The sequence below is a fragment of the Erithacus rubecula genome (assembly GCF_903797595.1).
Source record: "Erithacus rubecula genome assembly, chromosome: 3".
NCBI lineage: Eukaryota > Metazoa > Chordata > Aves > Passeriformes > Muscicapidae > Erithacus > Erithacus rubecula.
In genome coordinates this window covers 110,589,279-110,609,401 of record NC_136689.1, presented here as the reverse complement: position 1 = coordinate 110,609,401, position 20,123 = coordinate 110,589,279, and the positions used below count along the sequence as shown (strand labels likewise).

General features: G+C 41.4%; 1 protein-coding gene across 1 annotated transcript; it reads left to right on the top strand.

Annotated features, from left to right (window-relative positions):
* The first annotated feature begins 4,818 nt into the window (after window positions 1-4,818).
* Window positions 4,819-8,556, top strand: MOS (MOS proto-oncogene, serine/threonine kinase). Its single transcript, XM_079302712.1, has one exon. It carries the CDS (start codon window positions 5,926-5,928, stop codon window positions 6,949-6,951), a length of 1,026 nt encoding a protein of 341 aa, XP_079158838.1. The 5' UTR covers window positions 4,819-5,925; the 3' UTR covers window positions 6,952-8,556.
* Window positions 8,557-20,123: the final 11,567 nt, after the last annotated feature.

The following is a 20,123-nucleotide window of genomic DNA, read 5'->3' as shown; positions in this document are numbered from 1 at the left end:
GGCATATGTGAGTCACAAGAGCACCAGCTACAAAGCTAGTTTGCCTCAGAGGGGACCAAAGAGACATCAGCTGACAGCTGAGCTCTGAAAACAGGCCTGTGGTAATGCCTGATGTGGCTGAGCTGGAAATCATTTGAATTGATCCCTTGACAGTTTAGCATGGGGCTGATTCTCACTGTTGCACTGAACTGCCACGTACAAAGAAGAATGGGCAGTGTCACTTTCATATGTCAGGTCTCTGCTTGATGTGTGACAAGTGGTGCAGAAAACCTGAAGAGTCAGTTTCTAAAAATCAGTACATTGCTTAAACTCTGGTGAATGTTTGTGTGCACATGTATGTATGCATGTGTGCATGCATGAGAGAGTAATCCAAGCTGGAAAAGTTGATAAATTAGTTCTGTTTTTTTACATTTTGGTTTCCTCCAAAATGTTTAAAGTGTTTGTGTTTTACAAGTCCAGAGTGAATCATATTGTTTGTTAAGATATCCTCAAGTTAACACAGTCTGTGCAGGCAAGCTGGAAGAGCTTCTTCCAATTACTTGATTAATCTATGAGAGACAGCAGTTTATCTAAAGGGTGCACAGGCTCCAGTGAAGAAGGTGTTTGTCAGCTGTCCTTGTGTAGTCCTAGATACAGTTTCAGCAGAAAAGTTCTATAGGCTGTGCCTCTGAAATTAGGCTCGACTCTGCCTTACTGGCTTTTGGGTTAAATTGTTACACACATGATCATGGGTAAATCCTTAAATTTCCTTCACAAGTACTTATATTGAAAATAAAAATAAAATAAAGGCTTTGTATGGTTTAGGGGCATGCCATAAGTGAGCAACATCTGAGCTGTAACATAAGACTATCAAATATCAAACATTCATGACAAACAAACACAGACTGAAGTCCCAAACTTTCTCAAGTCTCACCTGAAAATTGTTCCCTTTTGTTTTGTCAGTGTTTGACTTCTGAAGTATTACAGGCTTGCCCCATAGTTAACATGCTCTGTTCAGCTGGGGCTGAAGTCAGCAGTATTTTTACAAGAAGCTTCTGCTTACACACTGAAAACCTTGCAATAATGTACTTGCATTGTATGACCCATTTTAATGTTGGGCTTAAAACACTTTAGCTTAAGGCAACCTCTGAGAATTTGCTGTGCTCCACCAGAGTAGCCAGGCCACCACTTCAGAGCCACCAAATGTAGCTGATTCTCTTGCCTCTTCTGCTCTATAACTCTCCAAAGAGGTGGTGTTTGCAGGAAGCCATCATATTTGTTAGGGCTGTGTATTTAATATACATCACAGAGCTGGGTGTGATCTGTGTTAGTGGGATTGTGCAAGCTGCAGGGAGAGACTCACCCCTTTGTGCCCCAGTCTAGGTACCAGCATTAAATCCATCTACCTGGCAAAGCTGCAGCCTCCCAACACTAGACTCAGCACTAACATTACCCCCTGGGTCCTTTGCTGTACATGATTAATTTTTCTCATTAAGCACTGAAACTGTTTCCTAGTCCTAAAGGTACGAGTCTTAAATGACCCAGCAAAATCAGCTTGGCTCCAGGGGCAAGATACTGCAAAACCAGTCTTGGACAATTTGGCTGAAAATACTGCTTAAGGTGCCTGCCATGTGGCAGCAGTCAACCTGCCAGGATAGGCATCCATCTTTGCATGGCCAGAAAATACCACTGTGGGTGAGAGCCTGCGGTTTACACTTCATTGTCTTTATCCCCAAGTCCGGATTCTTTTAGCTTGTCACAAGGTGCTTTTTTGAAATTATATTAATCCACAGCAGCAGGTCTCAGATTGTTATCCCTGGTCCACCTTGGTCACTGAGACCCCTGTAAATTAACTGTGTAACCTCACCTGCCTTTCTGGTGCCTTGAGTTAGAACCTCACTGTGTTCAGGTAAGGAGTGCCTTTGCTTCATGCTCTTGAACACATGGAGAAACCTTAGTGTGAAGGAAAAAAAGCATCAAACAGCTGTTTGGCAATATGTGTTTGAAACTTGATCTTATTATTTATAAACTAGGGTTTAACCTTTGAAAATGTTTATTATTATTATGTGTCAGTAGTGAAACAGCATCACAGTTCTTGCAGATGTATCTTTTTTCTGTGTATTTGGGATTACCTTTCACTCCTTTAATGAAAACTTGTTTGTATTTGTGGTTCCAGGGTGTAATTTGTCTCACCAAAAAAAGTTCAATTCTGAAACTCTGAAACATGAACTGGATTATTTTCTGGCTTGTTCTTGTAGAAAAAAAAAAAAAAAAAAAAAAAAAAAAAAGTTTATCAGTGGCCTATCTTCAGAGCAAGCCTCTGTGGGGACTAGCTCCAGACAATGCTATCACTTACACCTGTGCAATTGATCATATCAGAATCCCTTTCAGCCTTTCAGGCAACTCTGAATATCATTTGAGATCTATGAGGTGTGACCAGAAGCAACACTTGGACTATGAAATTTTGTGCATGAAGAGAATGTAGTTCAGCATCAAATCCTAAAAAAAAAAATGGGATTAGAGGGTCTGACAGTAAAAGGAGAAAAAAGAAAACTCTTGGTTTCAAATGGAGAAGAAAACCTCTCAGAAGTCACTAAGCCGCAGGCTATGGAACTGTCTTGCTTTGAGTAGGACTGTAATTTAAGTACTGGAGAGCTACATTTGGCTCCTTTAGCAAGGTTACGAAGTAACCTAGTAGAAACACAATGTGTTGAAACACAATACCTCTGTATTGTAAGGCAGTTTTCAGAAGCCTCTGGATAGCCAAGCCTTCAAGGGATAGATACATGGTACAGCCACCAAATGTATAAAGAAATAATCATTGAGGAGAAGTGTATAACTATACACCCCTAAACTCTCTGAAGTCAGTTCCAATCCCCAGCCCTGTCCTTCTCCTGTTTTAGACAAAACTGGCTAAAAAACTGCATCACAAGAGTGATTCATCTTGATGAAAACTAAACTGGTGTTTGGTACATGCCCTGTGTTGTGCTGGGTTGTATCCATGCCAGCCCTTTAAGGGCCCTGCTATCGGGACTGGCTCCTCCTGTCCAGTGACCAAACAAACAGCAGAAAAACTAAGAACAAAGGCAAGCAAAGAGTTCCTGTATTCCTGATATGCAAGTGAAATATGAATGGGGGAACCGAGTGAGACTCAATTCCTTCTCATCCAGGAGCACAGACTAGGCTGGGCAGCTGGTGCAGCATTGGATGCACAGGTATGTTTTGCTTGCAGAAATACAACACACAAGCTTGGAACAAAGCCATTGCTGCTGCAGTTTATTGTAGCTGTGACATATTGCAGCCCACGGGACACAGACTGTGCTTCCCTCCTGTCACTTGCAAAAGTTCCTATGGCAATCTGTACTGATGGCTTCTGGCAACAATGTCTGCCATGGCGGGGCAAAACAGAAAGATTTCTGACAGAATAGGGTAACAAGAAAATCACCTGAAACAGTAACAAAAAGACAGCTGACAGATGTGGACATGGAGTTTGGAAATAATAATATGGAAGGTGTGATGTATCCTTTTGGATTATTTCAATCAAAGAAATTTGTAAACAGCCCTAATCCTATTTTATGAACATAGATTTTATTTCTGTTTTATAGCATTCACAATCATCAGATAGGCTGCTATAGTTGTTAGCTTAACAGGTTTGTGCTCAGCCTTTTCATCCACACATCCTTCTACCCGTGCCTCCCCACACCCAACTTTCCCTTTGAACTTCTCTGCCTGCCACCATAACCTGGTGAAAACAGGCTTGGAGAATTCAGAGCAGAAATGTGTTTCTGGTGTTTTATAAACTATGTTGCACAGAAGCCCGCTGAAGAATTGGAGCCCTACTAGCACCTGGAAAACAGGAATAAAAATGTTTTCTGTCTCTTATGTAGCTTCATCCACTTTCTGCCCCTTTTCGTTTCCATCACAGCTCAACTGCCTAGAAGACATTCTCTGCAAAGATTGGAAATCGAGACTTCTACATACAAGCTTACATCGTAGTGCTGCTAAAGAAAGGAAAGTTTATACCTGTTGTCGCCATGGCTTATAAAATGATACTAAAGATCCTCTGATCCTCCCGCACCCCCAAAGCATCCCTGTGTAACTGATGGTGAGCCAGAGAAATGTCCCGAAGTAGGGGTAGCAATAGGGTATTACATGGGCTTATGCTCTGCAATGGGAAGCTCAAAGGATGTGGCAGCACCTGACGGTCAGGGACCTCTTGCACTTTTGGGAGAAGCCAGGAAAGAGGAGCCTTGTGCTGTCGGGCAGCCCCGTCTGCAGGAATTGTCCCACCCACTGCCCTTGCAAGCTCTCTTGGCATCCCTTAGTCTTTGCACTCTCATTTGTTAACAGTTCCTGTTAGCACCTCTTTATTTATTTATCTTCCCCAGCCTGTCTGATTCACACTGCCAGATAAGAACCCAAATTCTCCATTCCCGTTCATCTGTGGTCCAAGTTTGTTTCCCTGTGAATTGCTGCAGCAAATTTCTCCTGATTGTCCTAAATCTCAGTACTGGGGAAGATCTCCATCACTGATTCACTGAGAAGTGATGTCTTTGAGACCCTCTGGTCGAGCTGACCTAGAGTTCAGAGAGGGTCAGAAGATGACATTGGGATATCAGGTTTGTGTGTTAAGGTGAACAACTGAACCCATCTCAAAGTGGAGAACACTCCAGTTCTGCACATGATCTTACTACCCTCAAACCCCCCTCAGCAGTCTGTGCTGCATTTTACTCATCCAGAGGAGAAAAAAAAGAAAAACAAACAAAAAACCCCAAACAAACAAAAAAAAAACCCAACAAAAATGAAAACATCGGGAAACCCCTGCAGGAACTGCAGAGTCAATGCTGCCCAGAGACAAACCCTGGAGAAAAAGGCACTGTCAGCCTGAAGCCCCATGGTAGAATCTGTAGTGAAAAATCTGAGATTCAGAGGAAGGTTCTGAAGAGTGAGGAGGTAGGAAATGGCTTCTGAATTTTCCAAGATATTTTTCACCCTGTACAGAAAGATGTTGGAATATTCAACAATCCTTAACTGTATAGACCCCATAAGGATGCTCTGCTACAGTACAGCAGGTACCAAACTCTATGGCAGTTTGCATGAGCACTGTAAATATGTGAGAGGGTCAAAATTCCAAAAAGCCCTTTAAAAACCACATGGACCACTAACACAAAATTATGTTTCTTTGATTTCTGCCAGAACAGCTCTGTAAATTCAGCAATAATTTTTCTAAGAAGGATCCAGAAATAAAATACACACCTGTAGTACTGCATGGGGTGTGAGAGGAAGATGACCAAATATTTATGTGTAATTCTAGTTACTGTATCCAAAGGATGATACAGAACAATAATTTGTCTTTATGCTGCTGATAAGGTTATGGTCCTGCATGGACAAAGCTGAGCACCCAAACCAGTCCCCTTGTCCCAGTCAGGTTGAAGTGGTAGGCTCCAACAAACATACTTTTGTATTTATGCCTGCCATAGCATCATCAGACATTAGCAGTCGCTTCAGCTGCTTCACTGACAAAGACTTTGAGCTGTTTAATGCACCTGATGCTGATCATTACTGCCTGGAGTCATGCTGAAATGCATTCACCAGTCACTGCTTTATTTACTCCTGGGGCATTTTGCTAGAGGCATTCAATGGGCAGAACATATTTCTTTTTCTTTTGAGATTAGAAATGATGTGATATACTTATGAGTTAATAATTTTTTAGCTTTAAATCTGTTTGCCTTGACTTTCTAGAGAATTGCTTCAGGGCTGGAGAATGTTTCCAGGTGAACCTGATTTGGTTCTGACAGTTGTGACAGATGCAGCTCATTTGGGGGAGGGAGGGAAAATGGTGAAGGGAGGATAAAAGGCTTTGGAAGCCCATTTAGAGTCCTTTCTATCAGGGAAGTTTTCTGGTCTTCTGTCTTAGTAGCTGCCTGTTGTTTTCTCCTTCGTATTATGCCATCACCTATTCCTCTTAATTGCTTTCTTTCTTTCGAGTATTCCCCCTCTGCGGATTTGCGCCCCTGCAGTAGCCCCTTAGTTATCCCTGGCAAGGACAGCAAAAGCTTTCTGGGGGGAGCTTCTCCAGCCAGGACTCACCGCTTGCCTCCACGCCTGTCCTGGTGCTGCATTGACTGGGAGCAGCTCTGCCTCCTGCAGCCCCTGGGATCTGGGGGCTTTGGCTCCGTCTACAAAGCCACCTACCATGGTGCGACAGTGGCTGTGAAGCAGGTGAAGAAGAGCAGCAAAAACCGGCTGGCATCCCGGCAGAGCTTCTGGGCGGAGCTGAACGTGGCCCAGCTGCAGCACGACAATGTGGTGCGTGTGGTGGCTGCCAGCACGTGTGCCCCAGCCAGCGAGAACAGCCTGGGCACCATCATCATGGAGTACGTGGGGAGCATCACTCTGCACCATGTAATCTACGGCACCGGGGATGATGAAGGATGCGGAGGGAAGGCCCTGAGCATGGAAGAGGCTGTGCGCTATTCCTGTGACATCATGACAGGCTTAGCCTTTCTGCACTCGCAGGACGTTGTGCACTTGGACCTGAAGCCTGCAAACATTTTCATCACTGAGCAGGGAGTGTGCAAGATTGGGGACTTCGGGTGCTCCCAGAAACTGGAGAAGGGCTTGTCCCACAGCACCCATATTTGCCAGCAGGGGGGCACGTACACACACCGCGCCCCCGAGCTCCTCAAGGGGGAGAGGGTGACTGCCAAAGCGGACATCTACTCGTTCGCCATCACGCTGTGGCAGATGGTGATGCGGGAGCAGCCGTACCTGGGGGAGCGGCAGCAGGTGCTGTACGCCGTGGTCGCCTACACCCTGCGCCCTTCGCTGGCGGCCGAGGTGTTCCGCCGGCCGCCCGCGGGCCGCCCGCTGCGCAGCATCGTCCGCCGCTGCTGGCAGCCCAGCGCGGAGCAGCGCCCCAGCGCGCAGCAGCTGCTGCCCAGCCTCCGGGCCCTCGAGCAGCGCCTCTAGCAAACCCGGCACTGCCTCTGTTCCTCTTCTTGCCCTCCACCCTTCCTCTAGTTGCTTCAGTTTCTGTGTGATCTAAAGGCTTTCTTGCTGTTTTTTATACTTGGGGGGAAAAAAATAATCCAAATTGTTTTGATATAAGAAAATTAAAAAGAAAGATATTTAACGAGACTGCGGGGTTTTACCCTGGAAGGGGACAGAAGGAAAGATGAATATGTTGGCAGACATGACTTCTTCTGGTTGATGTGTTGTGTGCTGTCTTGCTTACGAGGAAATGTGATGTGCAGAAAAATTGTAGGTTGTAAGTAAGTGATGTACAAATAAGCATCTGCTTTTGGAAGGTTCTTTATATACAATGCCTTTTGGTATTTTTAAAATCTCAAATATGAGTAGTTCTTGACACCAGCTAGGGTAGTGCATTTGAGCTTTTCCTCTTCATTTACCAAGGAATGAGTAGGTATCACAAATCAATGAATGCAAAAAAATAGTGCCTGTGGTCTATTTAACTTGTTCTTAGATGTAATAAATTTCAGTAAATATTCTGCTTCTGATATGGGAAATGTGAATTACTCACATACTCCTTGAAATAAAGAACCTTTTTGTGAGTCTAAGGCTGCTAAGAGTTATGAAGATGCATTAACAGCCTGTCCTTTTTATAAGTCTTCCCTGCTGCCAGGTGTGTTAGTTACACAGTAGTTAGTTAGCTACTAGCAAGTTACTACTTGCTAGTTGGAACCTTGTAAACTTTGATGTCTTAGATTTTGTGCGGAATAGAGCTTTTAAAAATGGGGGAAAAGAATAGTAAAGTGAGGATTATTTTACTTTATAAAGTAAAATGGCTCAGCATTGGACAAGATACTGGAAGTACTTAAAAGGAAGTTTGCTTACAGCAGTAATAATGTTCCTGTGCTGGTGCTCAAAGCATACACTATTGAACTATCCTCTGCACTGCTTATGTCTTATCTGCTATCTTTCCTAATCTGGTTGTAGTGTGTCTGGGAAAGGAAGTGCTGTAGGCAATGCTGAAGACAAAAACCTCTGATCCCTGACTTACCAGAACAGATAATTGTACATCTGAGCCCTTATCTGGAACTGCCTGCTGTAGCTGATATTGCCATTCTGTTCCAAGCCTCTGCTCCTTTTTAAGACAGGAGAAAGAGTGATGTTACAGTCAAATTGTTTTTCTTCTTTACCCTTCCTCCCCCTTGCTTCCATTCTGGAAAAAAAAAAAAAAATCCCAAAGGAATTGAGCCAGTTTCCTGATTTCTGACACACATCTGTTCTTAGCCCCGTGAAATCCTGGAAATGAGCAACTATGTGAATTTGAGATGATTCTGTAGGTCTTTATGGTACTTGGGTTGGTAATTGAAATTAATGGTTTATAAAGCATATCTAAGCTTAACTGTTTCTTGGTCTTCTGTCCCCCTTAAGTGGAAATAGAAAATGATGGCTGGAATAAAAAACATTGAAGTAAATTCTGGAAAAAAGCTTCCCATGTTTCTCTGTCAAAATAGTTATGCTATAGAATATATTCTATGCTATAGAACCAGAACTTTTTTTTGTGAATGTTGTATAATTTATTTAATAAAGAAGCTGTTTTATAGGCGTTATCATAGTAAGTCAGTTAACTTTTGATATTATTAGCTGAGGGCATACAAGATAAAATTTTAGATAAAGCCATTGCTGTGCCTCACCTCAACATCAAGCCTTATATAAAAATGTTTCTGCAGGTTTCAAAAGAATAAAAAATAAAGGTGTTTTTTTTTCTAGTAGTTCCTAAATGTTTTTGTATTTATTTTGCCAGTCTAGGAAGATTGCTGCTTATCCTGCAAGAAACCTGTGGTTTTTTTGCTTAATGATACTTTAGCATCAAGTGCTACTTGAGCCTCTGTGAAAAATCAAGCACCCTTCAAACCCTCTGTTGTACTTGACAGAAGGATACTGAATGGCCAAGATCTACTCTTGAAGTATAATCAGATCTGCAGATGTTTCTGTCAGTTTTATGGGGTTCTCTTTTGATAGTGGGAGAGGGAACTCTGCACAGCACTCAAGATGTACACTATACTCTGCTGTCATAATGCTGATCTCTTTTCTATTAACTTCAAAGGTTTGGATTTTTTTAAATTTTATTTTGATTGCTAATGAACTCTGAGTTATTACTAATTGAGAAATATATCCAGTCTAACAGCTCAGAATCTTTGGTTCTGTGTGATGATAATTTTGCCTGTTCACCTCTCTTTACACTAATATACCTTGAATTTCTTTCTGCCAGTTTGTACTTGGCCCTTGCAATTAAGTAACTCCACTATCAGCAAATTTATTTGTCTTCTGGCTTCCCCCTCTTGCACTTCCTTTGTGGATGTGGTGGGCAGCAAAGGATCCCTGAAACACCTGGACACTTTCTCCTGCTGAGAGAACTGACAGTTTCACCCCCTGTGCCTGTCTTTTGACTTATCCAACCCCAGGTTGTCTCTCCTAAATGTGGCTGCTTAGTACCTTTCAAAAGTTTGTAGTGAAGGATTTTTCAAATACCTTTGGAAACCCTAAGGGAACATATCAATCAGAGCCTTATCAACATGCTGTCAGTGTTCCTAAAGAATTTTAATACAATCCAATACAACTGTGAAGTGCAATTCTTCCAATAAAAGCAATATTGCCTCCTTCCAAAAAATTGTCTGTGTATTTATTATTTCCTTTAATATGGAATCTGCTAATGTATCTTGTACAGATGCCACTTATGTAATTAGGAAGTTTATTTTTAAGGACTTTCCCAGAGAGAAGGGCCAAAAACACCTGGTTGATTTTCAAGGATTGCCTTCTCCAAGCTTAAGACTAGTCCATCCCCGTGTGCAGGAAATCAAGTAAAGGTGACAGGATAAAAAAGGAGCTCCTGGTTAAGCTCAAGAATAAATAATAAATACAAAGGAATTAGTGTGGGGTCTGAAGCAAAGAAGATTTACTTTTGGTAAAGACAGATCAGGTTAGGGAACACTGAAACAAGCAAGGCATATGGAAGTTCATAGGCTCTGATGGGATGCATTCGCTAATGCTGAGGGAGCTTGCCAATGTCATAGCCAGGCAAGTCTTGGCTGTCTTTGGAAGGTCATGGTGCTTGGGAGAGAATTCTGAGGTCTGCAAGAAAACAAATATAACTCCTTTCTGCAAGATGGCCAAAAAGGAGGATCTAGAAAATTAAAGCCAGTCAACCTCTTCTAAATCCCTGGAAAACTGATAGAACAAATAACTCTAGAAATCATTGGTAAACATATGAAGGACAAAAAGGTGATTGGGATAGTCATCAGGGCTTTAGGAAGAGGAAATCAAACTTTGTAGCCTTTTGCTATGAGATTACTGGCTGCTGGAGGGCAGTGGTGGTTGCTCATCATGACCTTAGGGAGGTTTTTGGCACGGTTTGCCATTGTATCGTCAGACAGAAACTGATGAAGTACTGGCTGAGTACTGGAAACTGAAAATTAGCTGAGCTACTGGGCTCAAAGGGTTGTGATCACTGATACGAAGTCCAGTGGGAGACCTGTCACTAGCGGTGTACCCCAGAGATCAGCACCGGGCTCAGTGCAGGCTGGCAGCTCCATTAAAGGCTTGGAGGATGGGATGGAGCACCCGCTGCTAGCGCGCAGGAGATACAGAAGCGGATGGAGCGGTGATATCTCGGATGGTTGTGCTGGCGCTCAGAGACGCTGCCGAGCTGGAGAACGCTGCTGCTGGCAGGCAGAGCCGGGAGCTGCAGTGCCTGTGGCGGGGTGCCGGACAGCCCCGGGCACCAGGGCCAGCCTGGACGGAGCTCTGCGGGAAGGACTGAGCTGCGGGCGGGCACCCGGCTGAACACGAGCAAGCGATGCACCCTTGCGGCAAAGGCGGCAACAGCATCTGGGGTGCGCTCCAAGGGCTGCCGCCAGCCCTTTCGGAGCAGATTGTTATCCCCCTGTGCTCACTCCGCCCTGGTGAGACACAGCTGGGGCAATGTGCTGGCCTCGGGACTCTGCCAGAACAAGAAAGTCACGGATGTGCTGGACCAGGAGCGCAGCAAAGGGCCACTAAGTTGATCACAGGATTGGAATCTCTGCAGGTGAGGAGAAACTGAGAGATGGAACCGTTCAGTCTGGAAAAAAGAAGGCTCAGGGGGATCTTACCAGATTGTAGAAATACTGATGGGAAGCAGTAAAGATGGAGCCAGTGTCTTCTCAGTGCTGCTCAGTGGCAGGGCTAGATGGACACAAGGGACAGGAAACCCGATTTAAATGCAAGAGAAAACATTTTTACTGTGAAAATGGTCTAACACTGGAGCAGGTTGTTCAGGAGGGTTAAGGAGTCTTCATCCTTGGAGACACTCAGAACCCAAGTTGACCCTGTTCTGGAGGGGGTTGGACTAGACAGTCAACAGAGACCACTTCTAACCACAGAAATTCTGCAATTATAATAACATTTATAGATGTTCAAATTTCAGACATCTCCTGAGTTCTCCTACAAAAATCCTTCTAGCTTGAGCCTATCTTATGTTTCCTTCAAGGATAATGTACATGCAAGGATCACTCTGCTTCTTTGCAATGACTTTGTTGTCTTGGGGGTGAAAAGGTTAAAATATTTAGGTGGGGAAGTCTTGATCTTGTTTTCATGGGGGTTGTTTGTTTGTTTTGTTTTTCTTTTAAAAAACAGATATCAATAGGTCTACCAGACAGTGTTGGCAGATCTCTTATTCTTGATACTCTGAAAATAAAAAATTACGGAGTTTATGTTAGTTCCTTGAAGGTTTTTCCCCCTCTATTTTCATATGTAATCCACCAGACTTTTATCCTTTTTGTCTTCTTCATCTGGACCCAGCTTCAGGTTTTTAAAAGATGTTTTCCTGCTTCTAAATCTGGAATGAGCTAATGAGTGTAGCTGCACTTTGCTCTTCACTTTGTCACACTTGCATACCCCCAAATAAAGTGTTGGTAGAAGGCACATGATGTTAGCAGAGCAGTTGTAGACAATTATGTCACAACTCTATGGGGATTCTGTTCATCCATATTTTTCCCCTTCTATGTACTTGTTTTGTCCTTTTTATCTCATTCCCCATACATATGTATGCAACACAATTCCAGATGGTTAGCAAGACCTGGTTATAAGTTACATACCTTAAGGGCTACTTGCACCTAGTTTATTTATTCTCTTTGTTTCTGGAACAGATTGCCACTAGTTTGTTCAGCCTAAACAGAAGATTTATTAAAGTGTTGCACAAATTCAGATGATGCACCAGCAGTGTAAGTCTGGGAATGGGGGAATTGGGATGTCTCTGACAGCCAGGGATGCTCTGTTCAAGGCATGGGTTATCTGATGCTAAGAATACCAAGTAAGTGTGTACCTCTTCAAATAGGAATCAGCATGCATCTTGACTGTGTTCTGGGGAAGGAACAAAGCCTCATTTCTCCCAGCTGGTAAATGTAAAGGTCAGATCTCTCATGTCTGACCATTAACTGAATTTCACAGCTTGATATAATTATTTAACTTGGAAACTCAGCTATTCTGGTGTTTAGTTTCATTTATTTGAGTTTGGGGTTTTTTTATATTTTTTTAATTTATTTGTTTTGAGTTTGTTTTTAATAGCAGCAACCTAAGTGCTGTTTCTGGGACCCGGGGATGCCATGTCACAGCTTCTCAAGGTGAGCTGGTTTTTTTTTTGCTTTATGTTCTCTGTCCTTAAACAGCACAAGCTCCCTTTCAAACTTCCAGCTCGGCAGCACTGAGAGCTAACTATTCAAAACTGGGTGGGTTAGCTCCTGCCTCATAGCAGTCTGGGGTAACCACAGCCTGCATGGAAACTTTCTCATTAATCTCTCAGTTCCTAACTACCAAACCTGGTTGCATTCAGTAATTTTGGACACTACATATAAAAAAGGTACTGTAAAGTGCTTGCATTCTCATGGGTAGTAAGCAACAGCAGTAGCCCTGGACATATTATCCATATTAGAGTGTTGTATTTTGTGCTTTCTTGGTTATACAGACAGTATTGCCCACTAAGGGAAAGCCTGAGTTAAAAGTTCTAATTATGGCCTTTTTTCTTTTATTTTATAACAAATGGCATTCACCATCCCAATCTCTCCTGACACATCTCCTCTTCTTCCTCAAATGGGCACGTGTCAAGCTTGACAGGATGCAATTAAGAGATTTTATGTAATTTTACCTATTTCAAACTGAATCCCCAGATAAGAGCCAATACTAATTAGTGCTGGAATGGTTTTAGGTCAAAATTAATTCTTTCTCATGCCTTACAATGAAAAGCAACTTATACATGCTATCCTGAGCTCTGTGAAGTGCAACAATTATTTTATCAGTCAAGTGATTACAAGAAAGACAAGAAAAGATGGCTAGAAGCATGGGAACCATGCAATTATAATAAACAGTTTTTAGGAAAAATGATAAATAAGGAAGAGAAAAAGTTTTGAAGCTTATAATTCCATATTAATCTTCAATTACAATAGCTATTACTGAAGGTTTAGTGTCTTTGGATACCAAGCAGAAATATCAAGAGAATTTTCATAAGGGTTTTAAAATAAATTAGCATAAGATACAATGCTTGGTGCTATGCTCTACATTTGGCTTGTTCTGTTGTTTGTTTCTCTTCCTACATTTTTTTTTAAAATTATGCTTTATCTCAACCTAGAAAGAAAGTGGTACCATCACTATTTTCAAACAATAAAAATACTACATGACTCAATTGAGAAGGTAGGATGGGAAGTATGAAAACAAGTCTGAAGAAGTATGGGTTGTTTCTGTATTCTGTGGTAAGATATACCACAGCAAAGAAAACAAACAAAAACTGTTTTACACAATAGACCACAAATACTTGTAAATTCAATGGGACTTAAGTGGATGCTTACTATTTGACTCATATAAATTTTTGCAGTGTTTGCATCTGTGTACATAAATTCATCTGCTACAACAAAGATGAAAATGGGGATAGGAAATAAATGGTTATTTTTCACATTATCTATACATGGAATATTCTACTTTTACTTTGTTCTAGCTATTTATCTGCTGCAAATACCTTCATCTAGTGCTCAAGAGGTTCTTTCTATGCTTCAGTTAACCCAGCTGCCAAATATTTGTCTGCCTGTCAAAGAAAAGCCTTAAAACCAGTTAAAGAAGGCAAATGGAACAAAAAAGTCTACTGGCATCTATCCCAGTCTGCCAGTAGCTAAGGATGCCATGGGACAATTTGTCAGTAGAGGCACCACCATCCACCCCTGGACTTCTGTGAGCATGAGGCTGAGCTTTGCTGTCAACCCAGCCTGAAGTTCAATAGCCCAAGTGTTCAGCAGAGCAGGGAGGTGATTGCATTTGCCTTTGCAGGGCACCTGGGATAATAGGGCAATTCATACCTTAATAAATATTCTACTGCACGTGTGCCAGGCTACAAAGAGCAAAGTAGGCTGCAAATTGGAAATGTAAATGTCCAGCTCTTTTTAAGTCACTCCCTCCACAAGGGCAGAAGGAAAACCAGTTTTGTTTTCAAGTCATGCATTTTTCTCAACTACTTAAAAATGGTGAAAGGGTTTTGATTCAGATATGGCATAAATGAAGCTGGTCCCAGAGACAAGTATAGAAAGAACAGAGATTGTAGAAAAGCTGTAAGTAAGGGCACTGATAGGCTGGGGAGGCTAGATTTCTTTAATTAGTAGTTAATACAATATATTACATAATACAGTAAGTTTAGAGAGATACCATACACCTTTTCCACGTCCTTTTTGCTTATCCAAGAGTTCCAATAAAATGATTTACAGATAACACAAAAGCTACATGGAAACCTTTTGAAGGAATGTATCACTGAACTGCCAACAGATGAATCACAATGATTTCTCTTTGTTAAGAAAATGACAGAACTCCAGACCTCCCCTGAAGTTGTCAATCCTTATATTGCTTTTGGGAGTGAAATGATTGCTATAAAATGTTTTCTGATTGAAAGGGGAAAAGTAGATATTACTAAAGTTTAATAAATCATTCCTGCCAACAGCTGACTTTCAGGGGAAACAAATGTAGTTGTTTTTAAAACATTTTCATGGTTGCATCATTTGTGTAAGAAGTTTTATACTGCATTGTAAATGGCATTTGAAAAAGTGTCCTGATCATAAAAATCAGCATTACCTGACTGATCCTAGCAAAAGAGCCAGGGAGACAATGTAGACAAGGAAACTGGAGGAGGCAATGAGATAAACCAGAGACAGGGAGAGAGGAGACACGGAGACACCCCAAAATCCAAACCTATTTGCTACAACCTTTTCAATCAGTGAAGCGCTCACTGAAAAATAAGTTTATACTGGCATGTGGCTTTCTGTGTTGTATGCTGGAGATACCTGCCCACTGGACTGTCAGGATCCTGCATGACTTAAACCAAGGTCTTGAACTAGTGCTTAAAATCAGGCAAGGCCACTGACTCAGTTCAGAGTGGTCACCTGTTTCCACCAGGTCAAAGTAGTCTCCTGGTTTGCTGAAAGAAGCATAGACTTCCTCTCACTCCCAGCCCCCCAAAATCCCAACTGGTCTTGAAAACTTGCCTAAATTTAAATGCTCTGCTAGCCATTACCAGTCCCCAAGCTGTCTGAGAAGGTTTTTTATTTCCTTTTCTTTACAACTGCACTATTATAAATTCTGATTAGTGCTGTATTTAAGCAGCACCAATGACTTAGCAATGTATGCTAGTACACAAAGCATTGGTAGATTGTTCATTAGAAAAGAAATTTCCTTTACATACACAAGATTTTAAGAGTAAAAAAACTCCATTTTCTGTACCAAAGATGTGTTGCTGCTTTCACCTTTTTTTTTCCCTAGGTAAAATGAGAAATAATTCCTAAGTGTTAGCATAAGCATTTGTTCCTGCCAGAACAAAGGGAACACACCAGGAACATTTCGCAAGAGTGTATGAGAATATCAGTTATTCCTCTGAACAGGTAAGGAACTCTTGAAAAGGAAATACACCTGTGGCAGTGTGGTAAGGGGCTATTGGTAGGATGAAGTGACTGCTGGATGCTCTCAGAAATTACTTCCAACAGTCATAATTATTGAAAGAATATTTTTAAGCATATGTGTTTCATACATAAACTAAAAACACAAGGTCAAAGAGCTGAAAAAAATGAAAAGTATTAATATTTCTGAATTTTTTTTTCAGGGGACATGCGTACCATACTCAAATCCACCTTTTGTGTTTACCACAATATTTAAATTTTATTTGCCTAAAAAGTGAATGCTTGACCACAACCCTAATAAATGGTAATACTACCTTCTCCTCACTTTTAAACCTGTAGAAAATACTGCTTCCCATGATTAGCATCTGGAAAACCTGTTGCTGGGGATTTCACTGTGCATGGAGGCAGGAATGTTGGATGTGCAATTGTTTGCACATTAGTGCACATTAACTTACATACAGTTGCTCTTACATTGTTTAAGTGATCGCTGCAGGGGAAAAAAGACTCTTCTGATTTATATAATTTCCTAGGGGAAGAATATAGCAAACTATATTCCACATTTCCAACCACATTTTGTAGACTGGTGTGAAAGGCCATGCACAAGCCCCATCTTCATGAAGCAGGAACTTTTTGTGAAGTAGGAACTTCTGTCATGCATTTAGGTGAAAGTTGTTTCATAGACTTGCTGTAATCTCCTAGTAAGATATTCCTTTAAACAAAACTTCTGGGTCTTCTATGAATGATATTACAAACTCTGTGGCTGTTGCTCCTGCCCTGTTACTGCAGCCTCATAACTTCCATGCAGTAAACTGCAGCTGCCACTTTGCCACATTAGCCTTGTGGAGAAGTCAATAAACCCTTTGAAACCAAAACTTCTTCATATTTGACGCCTCTTGGATCACTTTCATGTTATGTTGTGGATCTGACCAGCTGTTCTGAGCAATCACAGCGTGATGATTTCCTCAGTGCTTACTAACTCCTGTTTCTAAAGCACATCTTTAACACCACAGTATCTCCTTTAGTTCCAGGTCCTAAGTTCTATGTTACTATCCCTGTTTCTGTCAGGTTTCAAGTAATTTAGCTTGGCTAGTTCACAGAGGGTCAGGTCACAACACGAGAAGCATTGCTGAATTGGCTTTAATCTTTCTCTCCAGATTCCAGGGCTGGGAAGGGCACCTCAAGTCCCACACAAGGCCAACACCTGGATGTAATCTAGATAAAATTGCAAGTTGCAACTAATATCCGGCTCTAATGGTACTGTAACATCAAGGTGGAAATCACCCCTTGCTTTAAGTCTCCTCATCATCTGTGGCAAGCATTTGCTAAATTTTGTTTACAAACATTCACCATCTGAAAACCCATTGGATCAAGAGTATCACAAAAGGACACCAGTCCTAAAGAGATGAGGAAAAAACTTTTCAGGAACAAAAATCTAAACATGAGGGAGTGATGTATTCCATATCAAGAGAAATTTTTCTTCTAGTCATAAGGCAGTATGAGGCCAGAACCATTCCTTAAATTATCCCTCTCTGTGAAAGAGAAGCAGCACAAGCACCGTGAAGCAATTCCCTACTACTCTGTCTCGCCAAAGAATTACATTAGATTAAACTGGCCTTTGGATAAAAAAAACCCCAAGATCAGTGACTTCATAACTGGACTCTGAAACACATGGGCAAAGATGTATTATGGGCTACATATACTGATAAACAGAATTGTTAAAAATTAAACACCATTTTTTTTCCCTTCAGGACAGACATCCAAAGATGCTAATAATACCCTGCAGCTGGCAGCTTCACCTCCACCTTTTGCAGGAGGCAGACATGAGGAGAAAGACAACTCCAAAGTCTTTCATAGCACAGTATTGTGAGAGTTTGTGTGCACCAGTATGTGCCACTAGTTCCTAAATACTCTCAGTACAAAGCATCCACTGAGAAGCCAGCAAAGTAAGAGCAGCAAAACAATCTGTGTCCTGAAAGTCATTTCCAATTCTGGTGTTAAAACAGCTTGTTCTGTTCAACGAGTCACATAGATGTTATTTGAGTAGGTGCAAGTTTTCCACATACTCTACTAACTACTGCAGTCATCTTGAACTATTGTCACAAAGTGAGAGAGATCACAACAGTGCCAAAGGATGCTGCCTCAAGTGGCCAAATCCAGACTGGAGAGATTTGTGAAGTTTATTATTTTTCATACTTGATTAACTTTTCCCCTCATGAAGTCTTCTGAGGTGATTTCCAAAATGAAAACTGGATGCAAAAGACCCCACAGTTCTGTTTGTATGCCCACTAGTTCTGCTTTCACTGGTCTGATGCTGGAGACTTTTTGTACAGGAATTGCATGCCCCCACTCCTGGTAACCTGGCCTGGATAACAACAGATGATAGGGTAGGAATGTGAATATAACTGGTGTGTGTGAACAGAATACCCAAACTGGCATGTTCTGAGAGGATGTTTGCCCAAAACCTGATAACACTAAGAGGAAATCAATAATAACAAAGCTTGCTTAAGACAATGACCACCAAGATTAAATTGTAACCAGGGAATTAGATTAACAAGAGGGGGAAAATAAAACTTGAAAAGGAGCATGAGAATTTGTGATTATTAGAAAAAAACTTGTGCTAGGTGCTAATATTTCTAAGACCTTCCTCATCAGACATGGAAAGGAGCTGCCACCTCCTTTCAGACAGAGGGGACTGACAGCGTGAAGGAACAGCAGGTATCCACCCCTCCTGGTATGTGGAATGGCTGCACAGGCTTCCAAAAGTGGGACTGTGCATTGTAACCCATGCTTCTTGCAAGAGAGTGGAACTGCATATAAGGAACGTGTGACTATGTAAGTGGGATCAGTTGCAGAACAGTATGAAATTTGTAGGTGCTTACAGCAGTTTGTAAGCCTCTAATACTGTCATTTCAGTTGTAGTGCTGATACTGATCCACAATATAGTTCATTGATTACCAGTGAATTACATGTTGCTAATCAATAAACCACCTTAGCTATCAAGGCTGTGTGAGTTATAGTCATTCTTTGCAAAAAGTGTTTTTTCATTACTACAAATTTGACAGAAGCATCACATCTGCAGAGCAAGGAGTGGGGAGAAAACAAACATTCTTTCAGAGAAGGAGAGAACACATAACTCATCAATTTGGAAAAAAAAAAAAAAAAAAAAAAAAAAAGTAAGATTGAACTAGAACAGGATGAATTCAAATAACCTCCTGAAAGCCCCCCAGATGGACAATGCTGTTTCAGCCAGAGTGTTTGAAGACATATTGTAATGATGTATCACAGATATGATGTCACTAGAAATGCTGTTGCATATCAGCAGCTTTGTATTTTTTGTCACCATGATCTGTCAGAAAAACAGGCTGACAAGGGAGAAGTTCTGCTCTAACCACATCAATGATATTAGAAGCCAAGTGTATTATCTGCCAGGCATAAAGCACATAATTCAAAGGAAAGACCTTGTGGTGATAACTATGAAGCTCAAACTGCCCACCTGAAAACATCTAACAATGAATACTTGTGGCAATGTTTGTCAACAGTAAAGGACAACATCAAGGCACAGTTGCTCTTTTTCTGAATCACAGGCCTAGTTTATGTTTACCATGCTTACAGGAGGAATTTCTAAGTTAGAGAGCTTAGTATTTTGAACGGGTGGTTACATTTTTATATGCTGAGCTTTATGCTAGAATTGGCATGAAAATTTAGAAAACGTAAAATGGACAGACTAAGTGCAATATGAGAACTCCAGCTGTGCTTTCTGTCTGCCTGCTACCTGCAGAGAGCAATGCCAGTTAGCAGCTACCCATCTACACAAATCAGTCTTTTAAAGGGGGGGTATTTTAATTCCAGGTTTTTTTTCCCTGAAGTTCCAGTAGCTTGGGCACTTGTAGAGAAAGCTAATTCCTGAGCAAAGAACTTGGATGAGAGTTCTGCAACATGATACAACTGAGAAACTTAACACAAGAGGATAAGCAGATACCTACAATTAAGACCAAGCAGATGCTGTAGCCTTTCTTAAAAGGGTTGAAAATTGGATTTCTCATGACTGGTTTACAGACTCAACATCTATTGATGACCTTTGTGGAAGCCTATTTCATATGATCCTGCTTCATAGGTATTTGAAGACCAGAAGCTCAAACAAAACCCTTAAAAGTGTGTTCAGATCCCAGTGACCTTGGAAAGGAAGTTATTTACAAGTAAACAGCAGTATCTTAA

Excerpts from the sequence above, each read along its gene's own strand:
- MOS (XM_079302712.1), top strand. The coding sequence starts at position 5,926 with ATGCCATCACCTATTCCTCTTAATTGCTTTCTTTCTTTCGAGTATTCC.